A 25,067-nucleotide genomic window follows, 5' to 3' on the forward strand; every position below is an offset into this window, starting at 1 on the left:
AAACGCAAACCAGGAATCCTGATGCCTGGTCCCCAGGGAAAAGACCACTTCATAATAGACTCACCATGACAACACTGATACAAACTTCATCAGCTGCAATCAAAGGCAGGAAAACAAAGGGTGAGATGGAGGGAGACAGCAAAAATGACTGACTTGAGATGAGCTGAACACACATTTTAATGGGTATTTGGACTCCCCGCTGTTGCTGCTGAAAGGCTTCCGCAATGATCTTGGCTTCCCCTTCATGCAGTTACTGAGCTAATCAAACACAATTCAGCCCGGCGCTGGACTGCTGTCCAAAAAAAGCTGCAGCTGGTGAGAGGGAGATGGAGTCTCTGAGCGGGACCACGGGGTGGCTGAGTGGAAGAGAAACCCCCGCTCCAGGCAGCATGAGGCAATTGCTAAGCATTGTCTTGCTCCAACACCACGCCAAAGAGCCAAACCAGCCAACCAGGCCAACACCAGAGCCAAAGCCAACTCCAAGGCACGCTGGGCAGGGCGAAGAGCAGCTTAGCGACTGCATGTCTGCAAAGGGCTTCCAGACACACCCTGGCTGGATGGGCATGACAGAGATACTCATCACACTGCACATCAGCTGCACCGTGATCACTCCGTGTTGTGCTAATATGGCCACAGGTAGGTGACCTGTATTTAAAAGCTGTGCAAACTCATGGCGAGAGGCCTTTGAAAACACAGGGACATAGAAATGCCTGCAACAGCTCAGCCCAAATATCCGTATAGTCATTCATTCTGTCTTTGACTTAGCAGATACTTGAGTGGAAAAAAATAATAAAGCAGAGATTACAGAGTGAAACTCCCAGCTTCCAGCAAGCAATGACATGGGGACTGCCTGACCTGGAGTCTGCAGTGATGTCATTGTATTGAACAGCTCTCAACAGTTCTTTCTTTCATTAATTTGTCTAATTGCTTTCCAGACAGTTGTATTTCTGGCCTCTGTAATTTTCTTCACAATGTTGCACAGATGAATGATACGTTATATGAAAATGTCCTTTCTTCTGTTTGTTTTAATATTCCACTTGATAATCTCATATAAAGTTCCCTAGATCTTGTGTTATGAGAAATGGTGAGTAATCATCCCCTATTCACTTTCTTCATTACACTCATGATTGTCTGGATGTATTATAGCCCTCTCAGTCATCTCTCCTTTAAGATGAAAATCGCCACGTCATACAATCTCTCCTTGTATAAAGATCATTAGAAACCCATGTTCCTGCTTCCCACACTTCCCACCGCCTTCCTGGTTCGACTATATTCATTTTGACTCGACATGATCAAAAGTGCCCAGTGTACGCAGCATGGGAGAGCGCGACGGATCGCCACGTAATGATACTCTCCGTTGTGCTCTCCATCCATTTCCAAAACATGCCTCGCATTATACGCATTGTTGGAGGTTTGCAGAGAATTACCCAGGCTGACTTCACCACCTCCTTCCCTACAGCTGGTCACTGAACACCTGGAGGTACAGCCGCCTGCCGCCTTTGTCGGTTAACCCTGCACGCAGCAGCCCTGAGCTACACTTGTCCTTTTATTACCCTGACACTCGGTTTTGTATATTCCTTCTACAACTCCTCCCAGATTTTTTTACTGTTGACAACCCTGAAAAACCCTCTATCACCCATTACCTTTTCTGCTTCACTCGTTACCCATTTTTAGCTCATTTATAAACACATCAAACACACGTGGTATCATGAGACACCTCCAGGGCATTCCCTCCCCCCCAACATAACCCTTTATTCCTGATCTTTATTTCCCATCTTTGACCTGGTTACTACTCTATCAGAAGACTCTTCTTCCTGCCCCATGACAGCATAGTTTAAATTCTTCACTGTGGGAAAAGTATTAATTCCTCTGTATTAACCACATCATCCGTATCACATGGACTTTGATTTATTTAAAGAACAATAATAGACTTGTGACACCCACGCCCCTCCCCCAGCATGTCATATGCTTTTTTTTCAGTCTATTCTTCATCATGGTTCAACCAAATTGACAGGTAAAAAAAGTCAGATTTCTGGATTCTAGTTCTTGGACCCTTCATGAGTCCAACCGGAAAAAAAAAATGATGCGTTTTCCACCTTTCATTTCTTCAGTATCAAGGCCAGTGTAAGTAATGAAGTGTACAACAGATATAATAACGTGGCAATTTCATATCAGAGTTCCTTAAGGATCTTTCAGTGAATATCACTTTTATGCTCTAAAAGCATTTTTTACTAAGCCTTTAGTGGCAGACACTTCAGACAGCTTGTGCCCTTAAGAAAGTAAACTTCTGGGGGAACCTTGTTAAATTTTAATCGTTCATTTTTATGAGGTTAGCAATGTGTTTCCTATGTGGGCTGCCTTATGATTGTTTTGCAATTCACACGATAATGATATTTTTATTATTTTTTTCCTTTGAGTACAACTTCCAGTTTTGAATAGTGTCTCTTTACCTTGCTGTTTAAGCAGGCATTTTTAAATTTCTTTTTCATTCCCCTTTACCGTTTTTCAGATCTTTTTTCATAGGTCATATAACTTCACAATAAACCTCTTATATGATGTCTTTATGCAGTCTCCAGGATACCATGAAGCACTTTACCCTTGCGGCTGCTCCTTTTAACAAGCTTCCTCATTTTTATGTTGTTTCTGCTTTGAAGTTGAACTTCACTGTAATTTTTATTTATTTTATCTTGCTTCTACAGGGCACTGAATTTGAGTACCATGTGGTCACTCTTACAGAGCGATGCATTGACAGCTGCGCCCTGCAGCACATCCCATAAGTAAATCCTAAGAGTAAATCCAGACTTGTTTCTCTTTTAGTGGGTTTACGGGGTACGAGCTCCAAGTGTTGTGACATTTGCTCGGTGCGCGTGAGGCCGCTTGCAGTCTCTCATTACCGCATTTTCTGCCCTCCCAACCTTTTGGATTTCTCTCAGCATGTCACAGTTACTTTCACCATCTTCAAGTGGTCAATAAACCACCCTTAACACCGTTCCCTTCCCTAGGGATACTGTGTCACTTGTGCACAGATTGACCCTATTTTCTTTCTTTGATTTTACACTTTCTTTAACATAAAAGCCTTTTTTTCACTGTCTTGGCCTCTTCTATTGTTCCTGTGTGATTTATGTCACCGATGAGCTTCTTTCTATCAAGGTTTTGGGCTGTGTATCCTATTAGCATCTTCATTTAAAGCAGACTACTAGCACGTGCACAGGAGCAAGTATATATTTAATTTTGTCTGATTACTTTTCGTGTGCCCTGATTAAAAGGGGCATTTGTTGGGATTGATTTTTGCTGTTTCTCACCTAAATTTTATCAAGTTCCAATCCAACCACTTTTCAAGGATAAAGGCATGTTATGACTTCATCTTTAGACAATGAGTTTCAACCTTCAAAACCTCTTTGTCGACTAATTTTTATTTAACTGGCAACAGCCAGGTTCCTTCCTGTGTCGGCACTCGGTTTTTGAAAAGCTTTCCTTATTCCTTATAAACTTTTCCTACCTGTTTTCTTAACTATGCATTGAAACACGGTTTCTGTGCCTGGTTTTGCATTTGAGAAAATGCTGCTATAAAAGTCTTGATTTTTAGCCTGTTATCTTAACAGCTTGTGTCTTTCCTCCAGGATTTTCCTCCTACTGTCTCCTTGCAATTGGGAGCTGTGGCAACATCCCATTAGTATATTAAACAATACTAGGAAACATTCTCTGATCCTGGGGCCAAATGACATGGTCTGATCACATTCATGCTATTAAACTCTATTAACTTCCAAAACACCTAGTGGAAATCCTCCCTGACCCATTTAATTCCCAAACATGTCCAGGAATTGTTTGAAGGAGCGATAGCTGGCCCAAGCCAAACTATATTCTAATAACTTTGCAGCATAGGTAGTTGTCTTCCAGTGCCGAATAACATTCCTTGGAGCTGTTTTATTTACTACTACAAATATACATTATATGCACCAGGACCGCAGGATTCCTCCTGTTGGAGTCTGTCTGGATGCCCCATAGGATCTGTCATGTCTCAACCTAGCAGGCAAATCTCTGATCATTCCTCGTTGTCCTCAGAAAAACAGCTACATGTTTACCTGCTGATCAAACTTCCCACCGTTCAGCTTGTTTCTCTCTGTCACCTGTGATCTCTGCCCCTGAAGGGATGTCCTTGGTGCGAGGGGCCACATGGATATCACCTAGGGGGAGATCTTGTCTATGTGGTTCTTCATCCTTTCTCCAACCATTAACCACACGTTACAAGGCGTTCCTTCCTCTTAAATTTGCCATAGGGGAGCATCCCTCCCTCTAACCCGATGGAGGGATTGCTCTATCATGTTGCTATAAGTCTCATCAGTGAATTTCCCTGTGACCTCAAGTCCTTCCAATCGGACCACCTTGATCCCAAAACCCAACACTTCTCCCTAAGGACCAGGAGCTGCCAGTACCATTTGCACCTGTATAACATCTGCCCATGGGGCAAAAGCTGATGTTCTGTGCCATGACCCAAAGCCCCACTCTTCCTGGAGACCTGGCAAACCAAAGGAGCATTAGGATTGCGATATCAGCTGGAAAATCTGAGGTCCAGAGGTAGCAGGGGTGGGATTAAGATGGTAGCTTGAGGCTCTTAAATTTATGTGTCAATCTTTAGGTGTGTGAGCTGACATCTGATCTGCCTAGACAAGGGATTTATTCAGTACAGTCAGCAGAGCCCAGAGAACTGATTCGCCTGCTCTAACACAAGGGCTCTGTTCTGTTGACCACATACAGGGTATGCAAGACAGCCACCCAGGGTTGGCAACTGTGACAAAGGACCTATGGAGGACTTGGTCAAAGCAAAAAATGGCCACCAAATGCCTGTGTTTTGGTAACTGAATGGAGCCTCATACCTACTTTAGGGTGAGCTGTGTCTCTCTTTAGACTCCACTGACTGTACTGATGGGGAGCAGGATCTTCTTGGGCTGTAATAGGGTCTTAGCACCCAGCTCATATGGAGACACGTGCAGACAGAGACTTGGCAGGTCACAGTCAGAGTCCTAAGCAGAGCTGAAAAGGGAGTCTAGCTCTCCCACACACAAAGCAGAGGTGGAAAGGACCGCCTGATTCACTCAGTGCTCCTGCAGGCAACCCCACCATAGCAGCGTATACAGAATTGTTATCAAGCTTTATCATAAAACCAGCTATATTTTTAGCACTCACTAATCTTAGTGGAAGATTACTTCAGACACTCATTCGCCTCCCAGCCAGAAACCTTATTCTACCTTACACACTAAATGCCCAGTTTATAACCATTCGCTCTTGGGCCAAGGCTATCCACATCTTAAACACCCTTTCTCTTTCGTAGGCATTTAATCCCTAAATCCACACAAACAGCAGTCCTACCTCTGGACCACCTTTGTTTTCTACACTCATTGCAACCCATGCCAGTCTATTCTTGCCTAAGCAGCTCTGCCAGCCCTTCTGAAAGCCTCTCCTAGCTCCATTTCTTTCTTTTTCCAACGCAGGCAGAAGAGTTGCAGTGTTCTAGCCTGGTACCTTAGGCAAAAGAAACTCCATAACAGTAACACCATAAAATGTAAATCAAGTCAACGGGGGAAGTCACCTCATCCACATTTCCATTTCACAGAGATACGTCTGTCTGTCTACCAATGCAGTGACTCTGCGCCTGCTCTGGCGTCCCTCCAGGGTTGTGCCAATGTAACCCTCATCAGATTTTCTGCTCTGCTTGTGCCCACGCTGTTGGAAAAAGTGAGCTAACCTTCATGCCAAGTATCCCAAGGGGGTAGCTGCAGGAGTGACAGGCAGGCCAACAAATTCCCATCTACTTTCTGAGACTTGTTTCATCTGCAAATAGCTCTGACATGACAGAGACAAGTTGCTATTTCAGATATTTAAAGATATGGTATAACACTGCTTGGCCTTAATTTTGGGCTTCAGCAAGCTATTGATTTTTTGATTCTTTATATTATGTTAATGATGTCATGATCATATCAGAACAGCAGTGTACTCCCGTAAAGCTCCAGAGTGCAATATTTAATAGATACTGTTAGTATTAATTGATTTTGCTGTAATTCATTCTACACGTTTTCACTCTTAAGGGTTTGTTGTTTTTTTTTTTTTAATTAACGGTAAATTCCCTAAACATCCAGGCAGAGTGAAAAGTCAAAGCATTTACTTCTCCTCTTAGTTTTTAATTTGGGAATGGAGGTAGTGGGGAAGGCTGTCCTCTCCAACTCGCCCCAATCAATAGCAGATTAAGTATAATACTCCATAACTGTACTGATGTGTTCCTGAGCAGCTCAAGAGGCAGCCAAATGATATTTTGTCAGTTGGCCAGATGAGCTTATGCTATGGGTCTGCTCTCCTTCCTTTCTCACCAACCCCTCCAGATCCTCCATCAGTTAAAGCCGGGAGGGAATCCTCAAGGTCAGTTTTTTGCCTTTGGTCCTTGAGAGCAGAGAGGGGAACAGAGAGCAGAGACTCACTGTTGCCCTAACAGTACTAGTAAGAATTAAGTCCCTACCATGCAGAAAATCACATTCATATCTAGATATACTGAGACCCTACCCAGAGAGACTGTGGAATTCAGATCCATACCTGACAATAAATTTTATGAGACAATGGGCTTAAGATGGAAAAATCATTCTACTTTCTGGGTTACTCATACACTCAAAGTTACTTGCAAGCTTGTTTGCAGGATTGGGACTGGGTGAAAATGAGGAAGGGATCAGATTGATTCGCTCTGATCCATGTTTGTAGTTTCTCTTCTCCCTGAGAACAGCACAGAGTGAAAGCTGTTGGCAACCATCCCAACTACATCCTCCTACCATTACTAACTGGCTGGCTCTTTAGAGGCTCTGGGTGGAAGAGGGCCAGGGAAGCCTGCAAGGAGTCGAGAAAAGCCACCTCTAGCTCAGCCACATCTCAGCGGTGGCTCCGACAGAGATGCTCAGCTCTGATAGCGCCTTATCAGGCCAGGCAACACTTGAAGAGATGAGGAGCAGATAAAATAGGCAAGTGTTATCTGAACTGAATTCCTGCCCCCCTGCCCTGCACAAAATAATCCAGTGTTCATTTGGCAGGGCTGGCTGGCAAAAATGTCCTTTCCAAGCGGGTGTTGGAGGCAGGATGTGTCTGGTTGCCTGTTCCCAGCTCAGGGGGTGCCAAGGGAAAGGACAGCTCATGGGGACTCCCGTCTCTCTGCTGCAGACAAAACTTGCACCTCTTTGTGGTGAAGGTCTGGGTCTGCAACAAAACAAAAGGGGTCCAGTCGCCTTGTGGTCATCTCCCTACCTCGGCCCTGAGCCATGAAAGTGGGGCCCCGTTAATACAAGTGAGAGGTTCAAGAGACCTCACTTCACCCCCTTCCCTTCTCCATCCAGCTGCAGACCAGGCTGTCTTTCAAACACCTGAAGCATCTTGGCCTCCTTTCTACTCCTGCTACTGAGGATCGGAGGGAGGAGAGAGAGGATGCAACTGCAACCAGAGGACAGCCTCTTGCAAAGACTCGGTTCCCAAGGTCCACGCGGGCCAGTGCCCACCATCTGCTGCCAGGCACTGCAGCACCTCTGCATGGCTTGGTGCATATCCTGGCTGGGTTTTGCATTCCACTCCTACTTGCAAGAGGAGGAGAAGTGGTAAATGGGGTCCTGACATTAGAAAATGGCTCTACTATTTCCTGACAGCTCCAGCCCTCTGCCCCCCTCTCCAGACATAGAAATCAAGCAGGGATGGAAACAGGAGAGAAACAGCCACATAACAAACATCCCCACATGCAAAATGTGCACTTAGCATCTGCACCAAGCTAACAAGGGAGAAGCCTTCCAGGCATGGGTGAGCTAGATTGAGATTATTTTCTTAACATGTCTCAATTAAAATGTAGATCTCCTTTACTGCCTGGGGCCAGAGGGGCAGGAGGGAATGAGAATTGGGAATGAGATATGGGAGGGAGAAGCAAGATACAGGGGCGTTTGCTTCATTCTTTGCTGTCCTGCCTGCCTTAACCCTTCTGGTGCCACCTCTGCTCTAACAGCCAGACAAAAGCACAAGGTGGTTTGGGTGTGTTCATTGGGTTAAGCAAGAAACTTCACGTGTGTTTGCACCTTGCCATGTCTACTAAGGCTCTTTCTGCTTTAATTAAACAAACCCAAAACTTACTCGGCCAGCGGTGAGATGAAATTATTATTGTCATGCTTTATAGCCAGTACTGTCTGGGAGCCTGCAGTCATCAAGTCCAGCTCCCTACAGGACTTCTGCAAGCCACTCATCGTCCAAAGTGCTTTAAGGCTTTGGACCTCACAGCCACCTGTGAGCCGAGGAACTGTTACTCCTTTCCTAAAAACAAGGGGCAGGGAAATCAAGGATTGGAGTCACTGTAAATTGGGCATTGTTTGATGTAGTCATTTAGGTTTCCCCAGTAGCTACTAAAAGAAACTGGCACTTCCAGAGGGCAATTCACCCCACTGCCTTAAACACTTCAGGGTTACAATGAATGTGTTCAGAAAAAGTCCCTCTCTTCACTGGCTGCTGAGACAAGAAACCTAGTAGTAGATGAGGGAAACCCCATCCTAAGTAACTTGTCCAAAATCATGCAAGGTATCTATAGCAGAGCAGGGAAATTAATACTGCTCTCTCTTGCCTATAGAAAATTCTGTAACCAGTGGATCATGCTGGCATCCCTTTCTAAATGTACCAAGGGGTCCAGAACTTGTTTTTCCCAACCAGAAACTGTCCCAGATCTTGTCTTACAACGGTGTCTCAGACCTTCAGCCCACACCAATTCCCACTTCCTCATGTTATTCGCAATCCCTCAAATCCCTTTAGCCAGGTTAGGCAGAATCATCCTCCAGCTCCTCCACTCTGTCCCAGCAGAGCCTTCAGCATTTCTCCTCCTCCTCAATGTATTTCTCGGCCCCCAACTTTCTCCTTAGTCTTTGCCCCAGGATAAGCAACAAAAAGACATGCTAATTGCTGGTGCAACTTCCTAGGCAGGGAAGCAGATAGTGAAGGAAAATAATCAGAAACCTGCCCTTCCTTCCATTAGCAGGGGCTGGTGCATGCTGTATTACAAAATACAGCTATGTCTGCTTGCAGTGAGGTTGCCCCATGTCCCCACAGAGCATAAAGAAGCCCATAGCCAGTAGCAGAAGAAATTCACAGCCAACACTTCTGTTCTTCACTGTGAATTTGGCCTCCCCCGCAGAAGTATGGCAAGAAAACATGTTTTCTTTGAATATCCTGGTTTCTTGCATCCAGCCGTTAGTTACCCCGGACTAGCTCTGAGTCCAGGGATGAGACTCTATTAAAAATGCATCCATTACCCCGGCAGAAATTAATTTGGTCCAACCTATTGGGCACTGGAACAGGAGGCAAGAAATGTTGTTCCATGTCCAGATCTGCCACTCACCTCTTGTATAACCGCAGCCCTGGCAATGTGTGTTTTTCCCTGCTCTCCTCTGTGGCTGACCTGCGCTGGTGAGCCCAGCGGAGAGCTGCAGCCGACTGACGGCCAGGCTTGCCCCACTACTGGGGCACTTGGCGGGGTTCATTTGCAAGATGTTTTACTTGAATGTTGTGTTGTACATGAGGGAGGGACCTCTATATCTCCCCACAAGGCCAGGCACTCCAGTTGCAGCAGACAGCATGGATGGGCAACTGAATTGAGTTCCTTGCGTAAATAAAAACACCTGTATTTCAAAGTCTCCTTATGTTCTTCGTAGATTTGTGTTTAGGCACCTGAATTAAGCCCTTATGTTGCTACTCCAGATCTAGGTCTCCTTGCTGGCTCTGCCAACCTCCACTTTATAATGTAAGTCAGGGTACGCTCCTTCCCTGTGGCAGCCCCTGTAACTTTGCATCTCAGCTCCAGTGCACATCTGACAAGCTTTCTAAGCTGATCAGGGTGGTCACACAGCTTTCCCCCGTCCCTGTTCCCTCCCTAGCTCTTACCCTAGATATGTACTGTGGGATATCTAGGTATGCCACCCACCAGTGTGTAGTGTCCCAGAGCAAAGGCGATGCTGAGATGACAAAGGTGTGTCCCCTGTCAGGGAACCAGCATACAGGAGGTCTTCTAGAAGGCCCCCAGGTACCACTGAGCACCATTATCCCTTTCTCACTGCATGTTCTATAGCACGAGACACATGTCCTAGCCCATGGCAGACTGTGTGCTGTGTTTCACATCAGAGCAGAAGAAACCCCAGAGATCGTTCTCTGCAAAGGCTGAACTTTCTGCAACGCCAAACCTGAGCTGCTAATGTTTCTCTGATGGAGACAAATCCCAAGTAGGACACCTAACTCACAGGGCAGCATCAGGAGAAAGCTTCTGCTGGAACCCACTGCACAAACTAATTATCTTCCCACCCCTCCCCACTGCCCTCCAGCAAAATAAGCTAATCAAGGAAGAAGGTTGTTATCAAAACACATTTACCACACGCCTGCGTCTTATGATCCACAGTGCCCAGTGCTGTCCCCGAGTTGCCTCAGGCAGGCATGGCCACCAAGATAATCAACCTGTGAAGGGCACAGCTCTGCTGTGCACTGCTAGGTAGACCGGAGCAGCAAAAGTGTTCCCAAAAGGGACATGATGGCATCTAGGGAATGGAAGGACATCAGCAGTGCTGGACGCACAACGTGCAGGTACAGCGATGGGTTGGCTCTCCAGGACTAGTGATCGGCTGTTCCTCTCAAAGGGACAGGGCTGGTTCAGAGAGGTTTATTCAATGTCATCACCCATCTGTAGTGAAATGGGATTCCCAGGAGCCTCCGTTTCACTCGGGGCTTTATCACCATCAATAGGCCTGCTCCCTGTCCCAAGAATTTCCTCCTGCTCTATGGACTAAGAGCCCTGATCTCATTTCAAAAGGCCATTGGAGATCTGTCACATTTGGGGCTTTTTCCTCTGCTCCAAAGGAGAGGCAATGCCTATGTGTGAAATGATGGGTACTTTAGCTATACCTCAGCAGACAGATTAAAGATTATCTAGGCTCAATGCAGAATGCTTAATGGGCTAATGTCACTCTACAGAGCCCCCCTGCTGTGTGCTTCCCTCTGTGCTAAGGCTGAAATGCCGTCTCCAGTTTCGATAACTACCTGAGAAGAAGTGGGAATCACTCTGTGCCAAGGCCAATTGTGGGAAGATGACTCCACTTTCCCTTGCTATCAGATGGAGAGGTTCACAGGCCACGTGCACGGCTGTCTGAGTGCCAGCTGTGACTGGGGAGGAGTCAAATCAAGCACTGTTTGGAGACAAGGCATCTTGACAGCTGGTTCACGCCTACCTTTGCCACCATTGACTGGCAGTGCTAACACTGCCAATCAACTGATTGAAGACTTTCAAACAAATGAAAAATTTTGAATTTCCAGCAATTATTTTTCCCCCCATCATTTATGTTTTTCTCCCCACTGTGTACCAACAGCATGTGTCTGGCAATCTCCTGTTGCAATGAGAAATGCCCCCAAATACCTCAGACACACAGGGGTATTGAACATAGCAACTGAAGTAGCTCTGAGCTTCCCCTCTGATGTGGAAGATCAGCCCAGCCAGCTACAAGTCTCCAAGGCAATGTAGGATTTGAGCTGGAAGCCATTTGCTCTTCGTGTGGCTGATCCACCTTTAGGAAGGTTAGGACAACTGTTACGTACCTTTGACATGTAGAGGGTCTCCCAGGTATTTGAGGGCTCCAAGAGCTGAGCCATGGCAAGACTACGCTAAGGCAGGAAAGGATACAGAAAGCTTTTCCTATAAAAAAAAGGTCCCAACCATGATTGTGAAGACTTCATTGTGCCAGGCAAGTGCGAAACAGCTGCAAATTGCTACCTTACTGAAGGCACTCCGGTTGGCACCTTGGGACATAACAGCACGGGGAGTACAAAGCAGGGACATCTGAGGCCCTGGTTTCTTGTAATGGAAGCTGAGGGTCTATAGGATCCCATGTCCCTGCAGGAATCAGTAAATCACTCTCTTACCACTATCTATTAGAGCTCAGAGTGGCACAGGACTGAGTGTGATATTTCACCCTCCTGCACTGCTGGGTCCCTGAAGCCTGAGCCATACAGCCCTTCCAGTGCCCCTTCCCTAGGCAGCTCTTGACATATCCTCCCTCCCCTGCACAAGTGGAGGAAAAGACTGAGAAGGATAAGAGAGGAGGTGAAGGGGAAAAGAAAGAAAAAAACTCAGCCTGAAAGACAATCACAGTCTTTCAGACAGTAGAAAGTCAAGCAAGGAAAAGACCCTTCAAAAAAGGTCTTATTGCAGCATCTGTAAGCGGCTTAGGTTACCCGAGACTCTCTAGTGATTCAGAAGACTTTGACCAAGAAAGTTAAAGCCAGGGATGATCAATGAGCCTCTGCAAGCAGCATCGCATCGGGTTACCTGCTGAGTGCAGCGGGAGCTACACTTTGTAACTTTTTCATTTTTTTTTTTCCTGGTCTGGCAATGAGTCTGAGCACGGATAACAAACCTCCCTCCCCCTCCACACTAATCCCACACTCCCTAGAAAACAACTTGTTTAAGTGCCTTTTTTCCTCCATATCATGTTAGAAACGAGAACTGTAATTTCTGGATACACAAGTACCCTGCAGCTACAAGGCGGACGGGAAGAGCTGGAGAGCAGGAGGATGTGGAGGGCAACCTCCCAGCTTCTGGGGTAAGTGCCTGCTGCCAGAGGACAGCATAAAACCCTTGTGAACAGGGCTGTTCTTTTGTGGGGAAACCAAAAAACTCTCACACGGCTTCTCAAGTGTCTCATAAATACCGTCGCCGCTGCTGCAGCTATTCAATTAATCCATGGTCAGCTCAGACTGAGTAATTGTGCATACCAGATTTTGGTCATCCCTTGACCAACCCAGAGCCCACCAAAGGGATCCAGGAAGGTGGCTGGTACGGCCCATATCTGAAAGCCTTCTGTCATTGCTTCTTCATGGGGTGAGGATGCCTACAGGAGGCCACTGCATCCTATTCCCATGGTTCAGGAGTAGGGGGGCCTCTCCTGGCACGTGCTCTTTAACTGGGGTGCAACTGGGGTGCAAAGCCAACAGAGCCAACTTGGATCCTTAGGTGAGGTTCTTGGGTGCCAGAAGGACACACAAAGGACATGTGCGGCTCCTCACAGATGAGCAGAGGAATGCAGAGAGCAGAGCCAACTCCTGGCTCTCCTACCTCCACAGTAGGACAGACTGGGGATGCTTAAACAAACCCTCTTCCCTCCGCAGCAAATGTCAGTTCCTCCAAACCAACCGTGTTTGTTGACCGCCTGCTTTGCTTTGTCTCTAGAGCTGGTGAAGACTTCTGGGGGAGAAAGAAATCACGGATGTCCAAATGTTTCAATTTAATGAAAAAAAAAAAAAAAAGTAATGCTTCACTTCAGAACGACTTTTTACTTTGAAATTTTAAGCAATTTACTAAACCTGAAATAAGATCCCAAAATAAGAACTTCTGAGGTCTAAAGGAATCATTCTCCAATTACTAAATGGTATCAGCCCCTTCTAAAATGACTTTCAGGAACATTTCTTATTAAAATAAGTAAGGCCCGCTACAAGCTGGAAAAAAAAGTTTTGAAATATCACAAGTCCTCCCAGAAAATGGGACTATTTTCCTCTCTGATTGCAACTTATGACCTGCCAGCCAAGGAGTCCCCATAACAGCAAGGACGGATCCCAGAGCAGAAGGAGGCTGGTGCCGAGGGGCTGCAACCTCCCTTAAGGACAGCTTGTGCATGTTCAGCTATTCATCCCAGAATTAGACAGAGGCTACATGAGGATGAAATGAGGCAGCACAGCCAAAATCTAGAAGTGGCAGCTAACACAACAGAGCCTGGAAGAGGTCCCTTCTGCACCCAGCAAGGTCAGCGTATTTCCCCTTTATAAAGTGTTGCCTCTCCTTATAGGGATGCTGCTGCTCTTCTGCCCCAAATATCCATTCTGCTGGCGGCTGGGGTGTTAGGCACAACACAGAGATACCGTGCAGGGCTGAAAACGTGCGTTGTCACCACGTGCACATGGATCAGCGCTTGTGCACTTCTGCTCTGGAGCTAGTGCTGGGCCAGGAAGGGATAGAAAGGGATCATTCAGCTGCAGAAGGGTTTATCCCTCCTCTGGAGACAAAAAGCATCGCCTATCTCTGCCCCTCTGCATGTGAGGAGGAAAGGAAATAGAGGAGGGTAAGAGTTTGGATGTGGATGGAGACAGAAGAAACTTGCCAGGGGTTTGGAGGGGTGGTCAGATATTGGATGGCATCTTTGGACGCTGCTGCATCTGACATAGGAGGAAGCTGCAATTCATTTCAGGCTTGGAGAAAACTTTGCTCTGCTCTCATCCTTCTCTGTAGCCCCACGTTCGGGCTGGTGACATTGCTGCGACCTTGCAGCTAGGCATGGAGTGCCTCCGTGCCAGCTATTAGCTTTTCAGCCTGGTTCCTCCCCCCGTGCCTTGCTCCCACCCCAGCCCTTCGCCTTTCCCTGGAGACCCATGCAGCAACCGAGCGCCACATTTTCAATTTGCACCAACTAAATGATTCATCGCTGCCTAAAGAGGCCTGAACAGAGCCCAGGAGGGGAGCCGAGCTGTAGCAGGGGAAGTGGGGGGGGACAAGATTGGGGCTAAAGATACAGAGACAAAAAGCTCTGGTGACCTGCTCTATATCGTCTCTCCTTTTCTCGGGGCAGAAGCCAATCAATCCTCCCCCCCTCCTTTCTCCTGCAGCCGTCTGTGGGTCTGTCTGTCTCTTTCTCTCTCAGCAGACTCGAGTTTCTCGGTGTAAGGTTAGGACAGTGGAGCCATGGAAATCGATTCCTGAGCCCTGGCACACTGCCCTCCACGCAGACAGCCCAGCTCCGCTGTGAGACGATGGATGGAGAGCCGTCCCCAGGCGTCCCCAGACCTCTCACGTGGCGGGAGCTGAGGGTAGCTTGGAAATGGGGGTCTGGGGAAAAGGGTCTGCATCAGCCCTTGAAGTGCAAATCCCAAAATAAGAGAGACCCACATGGGAGAGACAAAAAGATAGATGCTGTACCCCATCTGGCAGTTTTCACCTGTCTCCCAGTCTACCACGGTTCCTCTTGATGGGTTATACTGGAGGAGAAAGATGAGTGAAAGGCATGGCTTTGCCCACAGGCAATCTGGTTTCCAGTACCACTCTACCCCAGGTCTGGCACAGCCCGACTGCCTCCTCCATCCCCTCCACAAAACAGCTCCCACATCAGCATGGCTGGATTCAGCCGTGCACTGGAAAGCCCCTGGGATTCCTGACCGGGAGGGAAGAGGGAAGGGTTAACACTCAGGAGGGGAAATGCTTATGGCACATTTCTGCGTGCGGGAGTCATTGACAATGCATCCCACTTGAGGAAAAGTCTGTTAATGAATCTTAAGGGGTTCTGATGTGCAAAAAGTTCTAATAAGACACAGTATTATGGCACTCTTACCCTGAATATCCTGCACAGCCAAACTTTGTTGAATGGGATGTAATTGGCTCCTCTGCTCTCAGGGCTACCTAAAAGGATGAGGAAACTGAGACCCAGAGAGGAACACCTGGGGCTGCACTGAAAACCCCTTCCAAACTAGGACTGGAAATTAGATTTCTTGACTGCAATGGAAACTAGGGGGAAGGAACACACTGGAGTAGGATTTGATAACGTTTGCCTTCCAACTGCTTCAAAAAAATCCACAGGGAATTAATCTCAGTGACCCTGCTGCAAGGTACATAAATAAGAGGTGCGACTCTTTTCCAGATAAGGAAACAGAGGTTAAGTGACCAGAGGGAGGAGGACATGGGGATCCTGCTGTCAACGAGGTCCAGACTGCAAGGCCAAACTTCTCCTTGAAGGACCGTGTCTGTATGGGGGTTTCTTGTTCTAACTGAGTCGATACCATCACCCTCACACATCACCAGCCATCACTTTTCTGACACTCCTTCACAATGAGCTGCTGGGCAATCTGCAGTTGTCTCTGCCCTTTTGAGCTGCTGGGCAATCTGCAGTTGTCTCTGCCCTTTTCTCTCCTTTTGGGGATTTATTGCTGGATATACTGATTGCTTGTTGCCACTGACCCTGGATGGCAGGAGATGAAATATCTAGCATTGCTGTGGTACAATCAATGGCCAAATTCATGCTTTCCTATACTGCTTGTACATAGTCTGTGCTGTCCCTCCATTGACAGCAAAACACACAGTGCTCTCTCGGATGGATGCAGGATAACATGAGATGGAAACATACTATAGAGCTGTATACCACTTGGAAATATCTCCAGGTCATCAGGGTGAAAGTTCCATGGGTTCATGCCTACCAGACCACAACTCAGGACTGGTTTGCCAAGGATCCCTTGAATGATTCCAGAGCCTGAGTCAAGTTTCTGGACAAGTTTTGGGATGGATTACCTAGACCTGATCTGAAATTAAGCAGACTGTCATGGCTTTGGATGAGGGTCACGCAAGCTAAAGAGCATCCACAGAAGGTTGGAATATGGTACAGGTCTGTTCCCTTTTCTTCTGTTCCAGAAAGGAGAGGTAGCAAAGAGGATCATTTCAGCTGGATCACTGTCTCCACCAGGAGAGTTTGCAATGCAACAGGAAGAATTCAGAGGTGAACTCAGCAGGAGAAGACAGACACACTGCAATACATGGTCCATCAGAAAAACCCTTCATCACTGCCAAGGACACTGTGAGACTTGGAGTGACAGCACCCTGCAGACCCACGTCTAGCTGGAGACGCTGGTTAGACAGATCCAATGCACTTTCCAGCCACTGTCTCTGCTGAGAGGTTCTTGGCAAATGAGACCACCCTGCCACTCATAGCCAGGAGCTCAGCCAACCTGACACCTCCCTCTGCACAGCTTTGGCAGAGGGCTCTCTGCAGGAGATCAATGGCAGTGAAGGCTGCAGAGAGAAAACTTTGAGATCAATAGCATCATTAAAAAGCCTACAGAAAACAAAGCCAATGAACTAATCTCCCAGTCCTGAGGACACCTGGATCCAGTGCTCCTTGCAAGGCACTGGATAAGCCAGTACCGTAGAATAATGAAATGGTAAAATGAGGTCCACTCTTGGCCTGTTATACAGAACCCCAAGAATGTGGATATAGATAAATTTGCTCAGCATCCTGGCCAGATAAGCCAAATGAGCAGTTTGGCTCATTTGTGCTCATTTGGCACAGTTGAGTTGACCCACACAGGACAAACGCTCAACTTCAGGGTCAACATTTTCCCACAGTGAGCATACAAACCATAAGGTCCCCTTGAAATCTAACTTGGACTGGACCCCATGATGCTTACAGGGACCTGATTCCTCTCTAAGGGCAATGGACATCATGACAAGTCTGAAAGGGGAGAGGTTCAGGTCAACAGTGGAAAGTTGGAGGTGCTGAGACAAGCGTCTGAGCCAGGCTACCAGTCAGAGCCAAACTGCCTTAAGCAATGGAAACAAGAAGGTAATTGTTGAGCTGCTGGAGGGTTTGATTCAAAGCACATCAGGGTAGACAGGTGCTTTCCTGGTGCAGCCAGCAGAGTGTGGATCAGGTGGCTGAGGAGATCTGACCAGTCTTTACCACCCTTCTCTCCCCTTGTCTTCCAAAAAATGCTTCTCAGTTAAACAAAGTCTCCCCCAGCAAGTCCCAGAGACCTTGCTGGAGGTACCTGGGTGACTCATTGACTCATCTGGCTCAGCCAGGGACTGAGGCAGCATTTTGCATCTCTGCCATGTGTTATCACAGCCGTTGAGGGAAGATGGTTGGGGGAAAAGCAGGGCTGGGCCGGTGGCAAACACCAGCAGGTACTTACGTGTTGTGAAGAACACACCATCCACAGTGAGGGTCGCCTGAGCCCAAGCACTCGCTGCAGGTCTCGTACTGGCTACACGACTCCACGGGCACCCGAGTGAGCTGCAGGAGGAAAGGGGACAACCTGTCAGGCTTTTCACAGGACTCTGCAATGCCCATAATGACTTGACAGAGGTGCCACCCTCCCTGTCCTCTTCCCCTGATGCCTGTCCTCCCAGAGGGACATCCCTGCAGAGCTCGGCAGGCCTGGGGCAGACAGAGGGATGTGGCTGCAGATTGCTCCAGAGTTCAGCCTGGTGCAATCCCTGTCCAGATCATCACTTAACTTGGTGCAACCCCTGTTGAGATCAGCACCTCCCCTGTGGCCTTCCCCTCTTCCCCACGGCCTTTCACACTTCATTGCCAGACGACCTCACTTGCACAGTTTCACAGGGAATCAGCAAATCAGGCAGGCTGTGTGCAGACTGTGGTGACCTGGTACCTTGAGACAATTAAACAACATGTGATCTTCTGCAGCAAGTTAAACTCACTGGATCTCAACGCTCTCCTACACTCTGGTTGTGGACCCTGTTGCTTTCCGGCTTCCTGTAAGAACTGAGGTCTCGTGATGTCTTTGTCTCCCTCCCATGACCTCCCGCACCACCACCAGTCCCAGGAGAGCATCAGCTCCACTCCCCATTGCCCGTGCATCTTTCCAACCATCAGTTGTCCCATCCCTGGAGAGGTTGCTCCCAGCAGGAAAAGGACAAAGGCTACCAGCCCGAGTATTGAATGAGCTTGCTGTCACCCTGACTTTGCAGCTCAGAAGGCATTAAAGGTGGACCTGAAACACCCATCTACTGCCAAAATAGTGCATTTTATTATCTTTTTATTTTCCTTCATCCTTTTTAATTAAAGTATTTCAGTCAGAGATTTCAAAGACAGAAGGAACTGCCTAGCCTGACCTCCTGTCTAACGGACCACAGCCTTTTGATTCCTATAGGTTTTGTAAGCCCCTTACTTCTTCTGAAGCCAAACGTACAATTCGGGCCCAATGACCTGATAGCCTCTTTTCCATTGAATAAGCTTCAGAGAGCTTCTATAATATACAGTCAACTGTCAGCGCCTTCACCCCAGCTCATGTCAGCAGGGAGAGTTTATTCCTTCAGATGATATAGTGTGGTATTATCCTGATGAAACACCACTGAGAACTAGCAACTATAAACTGCAGAACAGTTACTCGTGACAAATGACAAGGGAATACACCTGGGTCCTAGTGACAATTTTTTACTTGGTGCAACATTCAAGAGAGTTTGAGCTGTGAAGTGACAGATTAAGATTCATTCCGATTGCATCTGTAAATTAACCAAGAACTGGCTTTTATGTATAAATATATATCAGACAAAATTCCAGCTATTTATGAAGACCTTTTCTGTTTGTATCAGAAATTGTCTTCCTAACCCCTATACAGACACCCCACATGGTAGTTGATAGTCTATGAGCAAAAGCTGAAAATCTGTATTTTTACCTCTGGCAGGTGGCAGTAGCTTTAGAAAACTTCAGGTAGAAATATGATTGGATTTATTTACCATTGCACCATTGCCTGTGTCAAGTCACCCAAAGAAACCAACTGCGGCTACTGAAAGCTTTTCATGAAAAAAAGAGAATGTGAAAAAAAAAACCCAACACAAAACCACCTTTCTCAAATTGAATCTATTGCCATGAGCATAAGAACATAATACAGGACAGACCACAGAGCAACGAAAATGGGAAGATCAAATCAGGGAGCGAGTCATTCAAACTTCTGTAAGTATCAAGAAGTTTCAAAGGTAAGATGGCTTGGCCGTGAATGCAATTGTTCCACCTTCCTTAAGCTTCAGGTCAAGAAGGTATCAGCTGTTCATCAAATATAAATTGTATGCTCCAGGATTTCATCCAATTAGACTTATGTTGAACCCAATAGTCTGTGTTGCATCCAACTTCCAAAAAGACATGCAATTTTTTACAAGAAGACATCAAGGGGTGGAGACCTTATAATTTCTTCTGTCAGCCATTCTCACCTGCTATTTCCACCTGAGAAAAATATATTGTGAATTATTTTTCCTTGATCACACCTAGCTTGACCGTGTCTGCACTGTAAACATCAGAGTACTTGCCGAAGAGGCAGATTAATTCAGTTTTGAAAGACTGTAAATCTGCCATTCCTCAGTCCAGATGCAATTGATTCTGTAATCTCCACCTTGTAATTAGAAATTTGTGAACACAGTTGGGATTGGCTATGCAGTTCCTATCCAAACTACCCTCAGTTTAACATACGGTGCTGCTCGATTTATCCTCATTAGCTGTAGATAGTTTTTCTGAATCTCAGTTTCTGAGGTAGTTTACATCTGTCTCATAGAAGTGAGCCTTGGTTAAGAAGTTTAGATCAGAACATGCACTTTTCCAGCATCTAGTGATGTTGGGTTTGAATGTTCTGAGTCAAAATCCACTTGTGACTATGATATATGTACAAGAAAGAAGTCCCAGAGGACTGAAATTTGCTATTTCTTTGCAAATTACTACAAAAAGAGTAGATAAAAAGCGGTCTCTGTAGGTTTTATTTATTTATTTATTTATTTATTATTATTATTATTATTAGATTAGCCGATAAAGGATATCCAAGCTCCTTTCAGAGGCAGGAGGAACCTACTGGGAATCCAGATATTCACCTTTGCAGAAGTGCTTCCTTTTCAGTGTACTTAGGGTACTCGGTCTCGACAGGGTATAGATTGTACGTTGCCTAGGAGCACACCTTGCTTGTGTCTCTGTCCCAGCGAGCACAGCTGTGCAGTAGGAGCTTGCACCAAGCTACATCCCGCATCCTGTCAAGCACACCAGAGTAGTAGGTGTCCTGTGCCACCGTTTGCATTGCTATGTGTTATTCCTGCTATATGAGACCTTTTATGAGCTCACCTCAAGTAGCTTTATTGTGAGATTAATTAAAATTGTATCATGCTGATAAATGTCTTGGGCTGTAAGTGTCAGACCTTCTAATTAATAAAGAAAGGAACTACAAAAAACAAAGGAGCTGCGACTGAAAGGAAAGCCACCTAGGGGTCGTCAGCTGAAAAGAAAAAGAACATCAAGCAAATAAGGCACATCAGAGGTCGTATTTTCCTTTGGAACATAAACTGTAATTAATTCAGCTCAGCTTTCCAAGTTGAAAGTTTTGAGAACTGACCGTGCCCCCTGGGAGCAGTCAGCTTTTTATGCTGCCCCTCAAATATCTGAAAAAGAAAAGTCCATGCAACCTCCCAATTACAGTGCCTTGTCATTATCCACGATGAAGGGACTAGACAGCGCTGAAGGTTGAAATCTCCATTGTAAACCAGACTGTGATTACTCCTTCCACCCTTTATGCATCCTTGGAAAGTCTAACAAACTTTTCAAGGTCATTTCCCAACCTTGGTGAGGCTCCCTACCGCTGGTCTTTCATTGGGGTGGAACTTGGATTCAACATTTTGCAGCAAATATAACCAGGGTTTCATCAGACAGAGGATTAACAAAAGCAAGGTGTCCTTCATTTTGTGGCACTATGAGCCAGGTTAGAGTGATTTATATTCCTGCAGTGGTCACAGCTTAACTGATGTTTTGGCCTCACTGTGCTGGAGCAATATATGGATGTAAGAAGAGGCTGCTGTTGTTTTAAGGGTTTATATCCCATATGTGATGAAGTACATATCCCCATTTTATCAGTGAGGCTGAAAGTGAGGCCTCATGCAGCTGAAGTAGGTGCTATCTAAATCATAGAATCACAGAGTCATAGAGTAGTTTGGGTTGGAAGGGACCTCTAAAGGTCATCTAGTCCAACCCCCCTGCCGTGGGCAGGGACATCTTCAACTAGAGCAGGTTGCTCAGAGCCCCGTCCAACCTGACCTGGAATGTTTCTAGGGATGGGGCATCCATCACCTCTCTGGGCAACCTGGGCCAGTGCTTCACCACCCTCTCAGTAAAACATTTCTTCCTTATCTCTAGTCTGAATCTATCCCCCTTTAGTTTAAAGCCATTCCCCCTTGTCCTGTCACAACAGGCCCTGCTAAAAAGTCTGCCCCCATCTTTTTTATAAGCCCCCTTTAAGTACTGACAGGCTGCAATAAGGCCTCCCCGAAGCCTTCTCTTCTCCAGGCTGAACAACCCCAACTCTCTCAGCCTTTCTTCACAGGAGAGGTGTTCCATCCCCCTGATCGTTTTTGTGACCCTCTTCTGGACCCGCTCCAACAGGTCCGTGTCTTTCTGATGCTGAGGGCTCCAGAGCTGGATGCAGTGCTCCAGGTTGGTGAAGATGTGGGCTTAAGCCATCTGAACAAGTTCATGCAGGAAGTCCAGGAAAGAGCTGATTATTGAACACTAAGTTACTATGTACAACATATTTAGACTTTGAGTTCATTGAAATTTTGAAGAAATGAAGGTAAGGTTCTTATGGATCCCTGCCCACACACCTGATGGACATCTAGGAGCTGCTGTGCTTCCAAGGCAGCAGACTGGAGGGACAGATGATCTCTGACCATCTCTGAGGTAGGCAACATTTCCAGAGCAGCCAGCGCACCATGGGATTTCCAAGATGACTACTGTGCAGTGGGGAGTGTGAAAGACCCCGGTGCCTCAACACTAGCACTGTGCTTGAACAGGGGAGACCAAAGGGTCAGGACCTGTATCCCTCAAGCAGCTTCACCGTCTAGACTGTCCCCTGCTCACAGCTCTCTGGAGTGAGATGCAATCCCAGAGCCAGGGTTGGACAAGTGGTAAGTGCATCTGATGTCCTTCTCAAGGGCAGCAAGAAAACGATGAGCAGGTCCAGCTGCCGTAGCTGCAGCAGGATTTGAAAAGATATTTCACTTCATCAACACATTCATTCACAGGTCCCCAGAGAAATCGTTCATGAGTTTCTGGCTCACATGGACATCTTGAAAAATCTGGCAAGATCTGTAAACTGCTGTACAGTTCAGAGCTCACCTGCTACACACGATTTCAGGGCTTTTCACATACCACCAGGGCTGTCCTCACCTCTGATCCAGCCTAAATTCCAAACTGCAGCTTCTCCAGCTCCGAGCCTCACTTCCACCCTCTATTTCTAGTATGAATGAGTTACAGAAAGTCATTTACAACGAAATGATTGAGGTTTTTTGATCTGATAGACAGTAACAGCTAATCCTGTTAGAAATTTGGCTCCCGCTTCTGCCATTATAAATTCACAAAAGCCCCTGCTATGTGCTCAGTCATAATTTTCTGGATCCCATTTTTTACTTTTTTATTTCAATATACATTACTTTTTTTTCCCCTTAAACTGCCAACATTCTGGTCAAAACGTGAATCATTGCTCAATCTCTGCTGTTATAATTGGATGTTAATACAGCAGCGGGATTTATTCAGTCTGATGGAATAAGTTAATTTAAATGTATAAAAAGGCATCTTAAGTAGCCAATTTCCTTCCCAACAGTCAAAAGATACATTTCCAAAACACTGAACAGTGCCTCTGTCAAGCCATGTGGGTTCTGTGAATGCTGCTATCTTTCAAGACTCAGCCAGCCCTGAAAAACTGCAGAAAGATTAAGAGAGAAGCTTATTTTATTTCAAAGCCTTGAATAGAGTGTTCATGATAATACAGTTTATTAAATAGAGCAAGGGAAAAAACACCTAAGAGACCATGGGTGGAACCAGATTCTGCACCCTTAACAGAGTCAGTGAGGATGTTCGGTCACCTGCACGGCATCCCCGGATGCCAATTTTGATTTAGCCTGAATTATGGACAATGGGACCTTGAATTCCTCTGTCATGATTGAGATCCTGTGCCTCATCCACCTGGCCTACAAAATCAGCAAAAAGCAGGAACACAGAGAAGAAAAGCCCAGGCAGCTGAAGCACGTCTCAGTTATACTGGTAAGAAACAGTAAGACTGACACGCACGTAGATGCTGTAAAACTAGTGGGAGAGGGGATGCTCCTGCGGGGATAGAGATGAGGATCTGGGTTTGATTCCAGCCTGCCACTCCAGCATGATAAGTAAATAACTTGCCAGTCCTGCTGGGACAGGGAATGTCATTTCTCATCAGACACCCCCAAGCTCTTCCTCTTCATTGTAGCACTCTTCCCAGTAAATCCATGCTTACATACTTGGAAAACTGGAGGCTTTAATTAAGGAGAGTTAATTGGAAGCAGCAGCAGCTGTCAAGGACAACTGACACAATAATTAAACTGGGGGTCAATGTCCCGCTGTGTAGCAGGGTAAATTACCTGTCCAAATATACTTGTTCACAAAGGGCTTCCTACCTACAGTTGTGTGTGTGCTGCTTCTCCTCCTCTCCCCTTTGCTGCACTGAGCTGTCCTGCGCATCTTTGGTGAGAGACGCCTTTACTCTGGCGTTGCCAGAGCAAATCCCCAGCCACAATCACACGCTACTCACACAAACAGAGGTAAAGCAAGGAGAGATGTAGAAAGATTTGATGCCCACAGCCTCTGTGCCAATAGCCCCAGAATCCTTTAGAGTAAGAGAGATGTCAGTTCCCATCAGATGCTCTCACAATGAGATTGCTATTGGTGCTCCTACAGCAGCGCGATTTTCTTTGCACCCCTTGCAGTCCAATTCTCTTCTCCATGCCTCCCTTGGCAGAACCCTGCTTTACAGCTGGCTCAGAAAAGCCAAGTTGGGGACTTTGGGAAGGCTTCATTTCTGATCCATCAAGTCTGTAAATCTTGCAGCTTGTGGGGAACAGCTCCGGCACAGGAGGTGTGCAAAGCAAGGGTTTTGCCTTCTCACCAAAGTCTGTCTGCAATATCAGAGTCTAAGTCTTAGCTAGAAATCCAGGCTCTGCTGAAGGAGAGACCTTTGGCAGAGCAAGATTTGTCTGCTCTCTGTTTTAGATGTCTACCCAGGGATGAGATAAATCACACCCTGGATGTTCCTATGTCTATCCACTGAATATAAAGGGGTCTAGACAGCCAGGTCAGATGGAGACATTTATAATGTGCACGTTGAATATTGGGTGAGGTGAATCTCACATCAATGCCATACTTAATTTTCTGCTATTCCTGTAATCTTGCCACTGCAAACAATCCCCAAACATGCTAAGCTCTCCCCTCTTCCTAATTGTAGCACCAGAATAACCAGTCACAATACAAAATGCATTTTCTTTGATCACTGGGAGAGTGGTAGAGGAAATCCACTGTGTTACATAGCTAGAAAACTGTTCCAGGAACTCAAAAGACCTTGTGTGATGACACGGACTGTGTTTGAACAAGTGCCTTTCACCATCTGCTCTGTAAATACAACCCTCATGCTTTGCTGCATCCACGCTCATTCCT

The 25,067-nt window shown here is 46.4% G+C and overlaps 1 protein-coding gene across 1 annotated transcript in view; it reads right to left on the minus strand.

Moving 5' to 3' along the window:
• PLXNA4 (plexin A4) overlaps positions 1–25,067 on the minus strand; it is a 442,850-nt gene that overhangs the window by 137,191 nt on the left and 280,592 nt on the right. The window contains exon 4 of the mRNA XM_009328687.1: positions 17,752–17,852. Coding sequence (XP_009326962.1) covers positions 17,752–17,852 — 101 coding nt within the window. The remainder of the gene's footprint in view (positions 1–17,751; positions 17,853–25,067) is intronic.

Source organism: Pygoscelis adeliae, unplaced genomic scaffold, assembly GCF_000699105.1.
Source record: "Pygoscelis adeliae isolate BGI_AS28 unplaced genomic scaffold, ASM69910v1 Scaffold207, whole genome shotgun sequence".
Lineage (NCBI taxonomy): Eukaryota > Metazoa > Chordata > Aves > Sphenisciformes > Spheniscidae > Pygoscelis > Pygoscelis adeliae.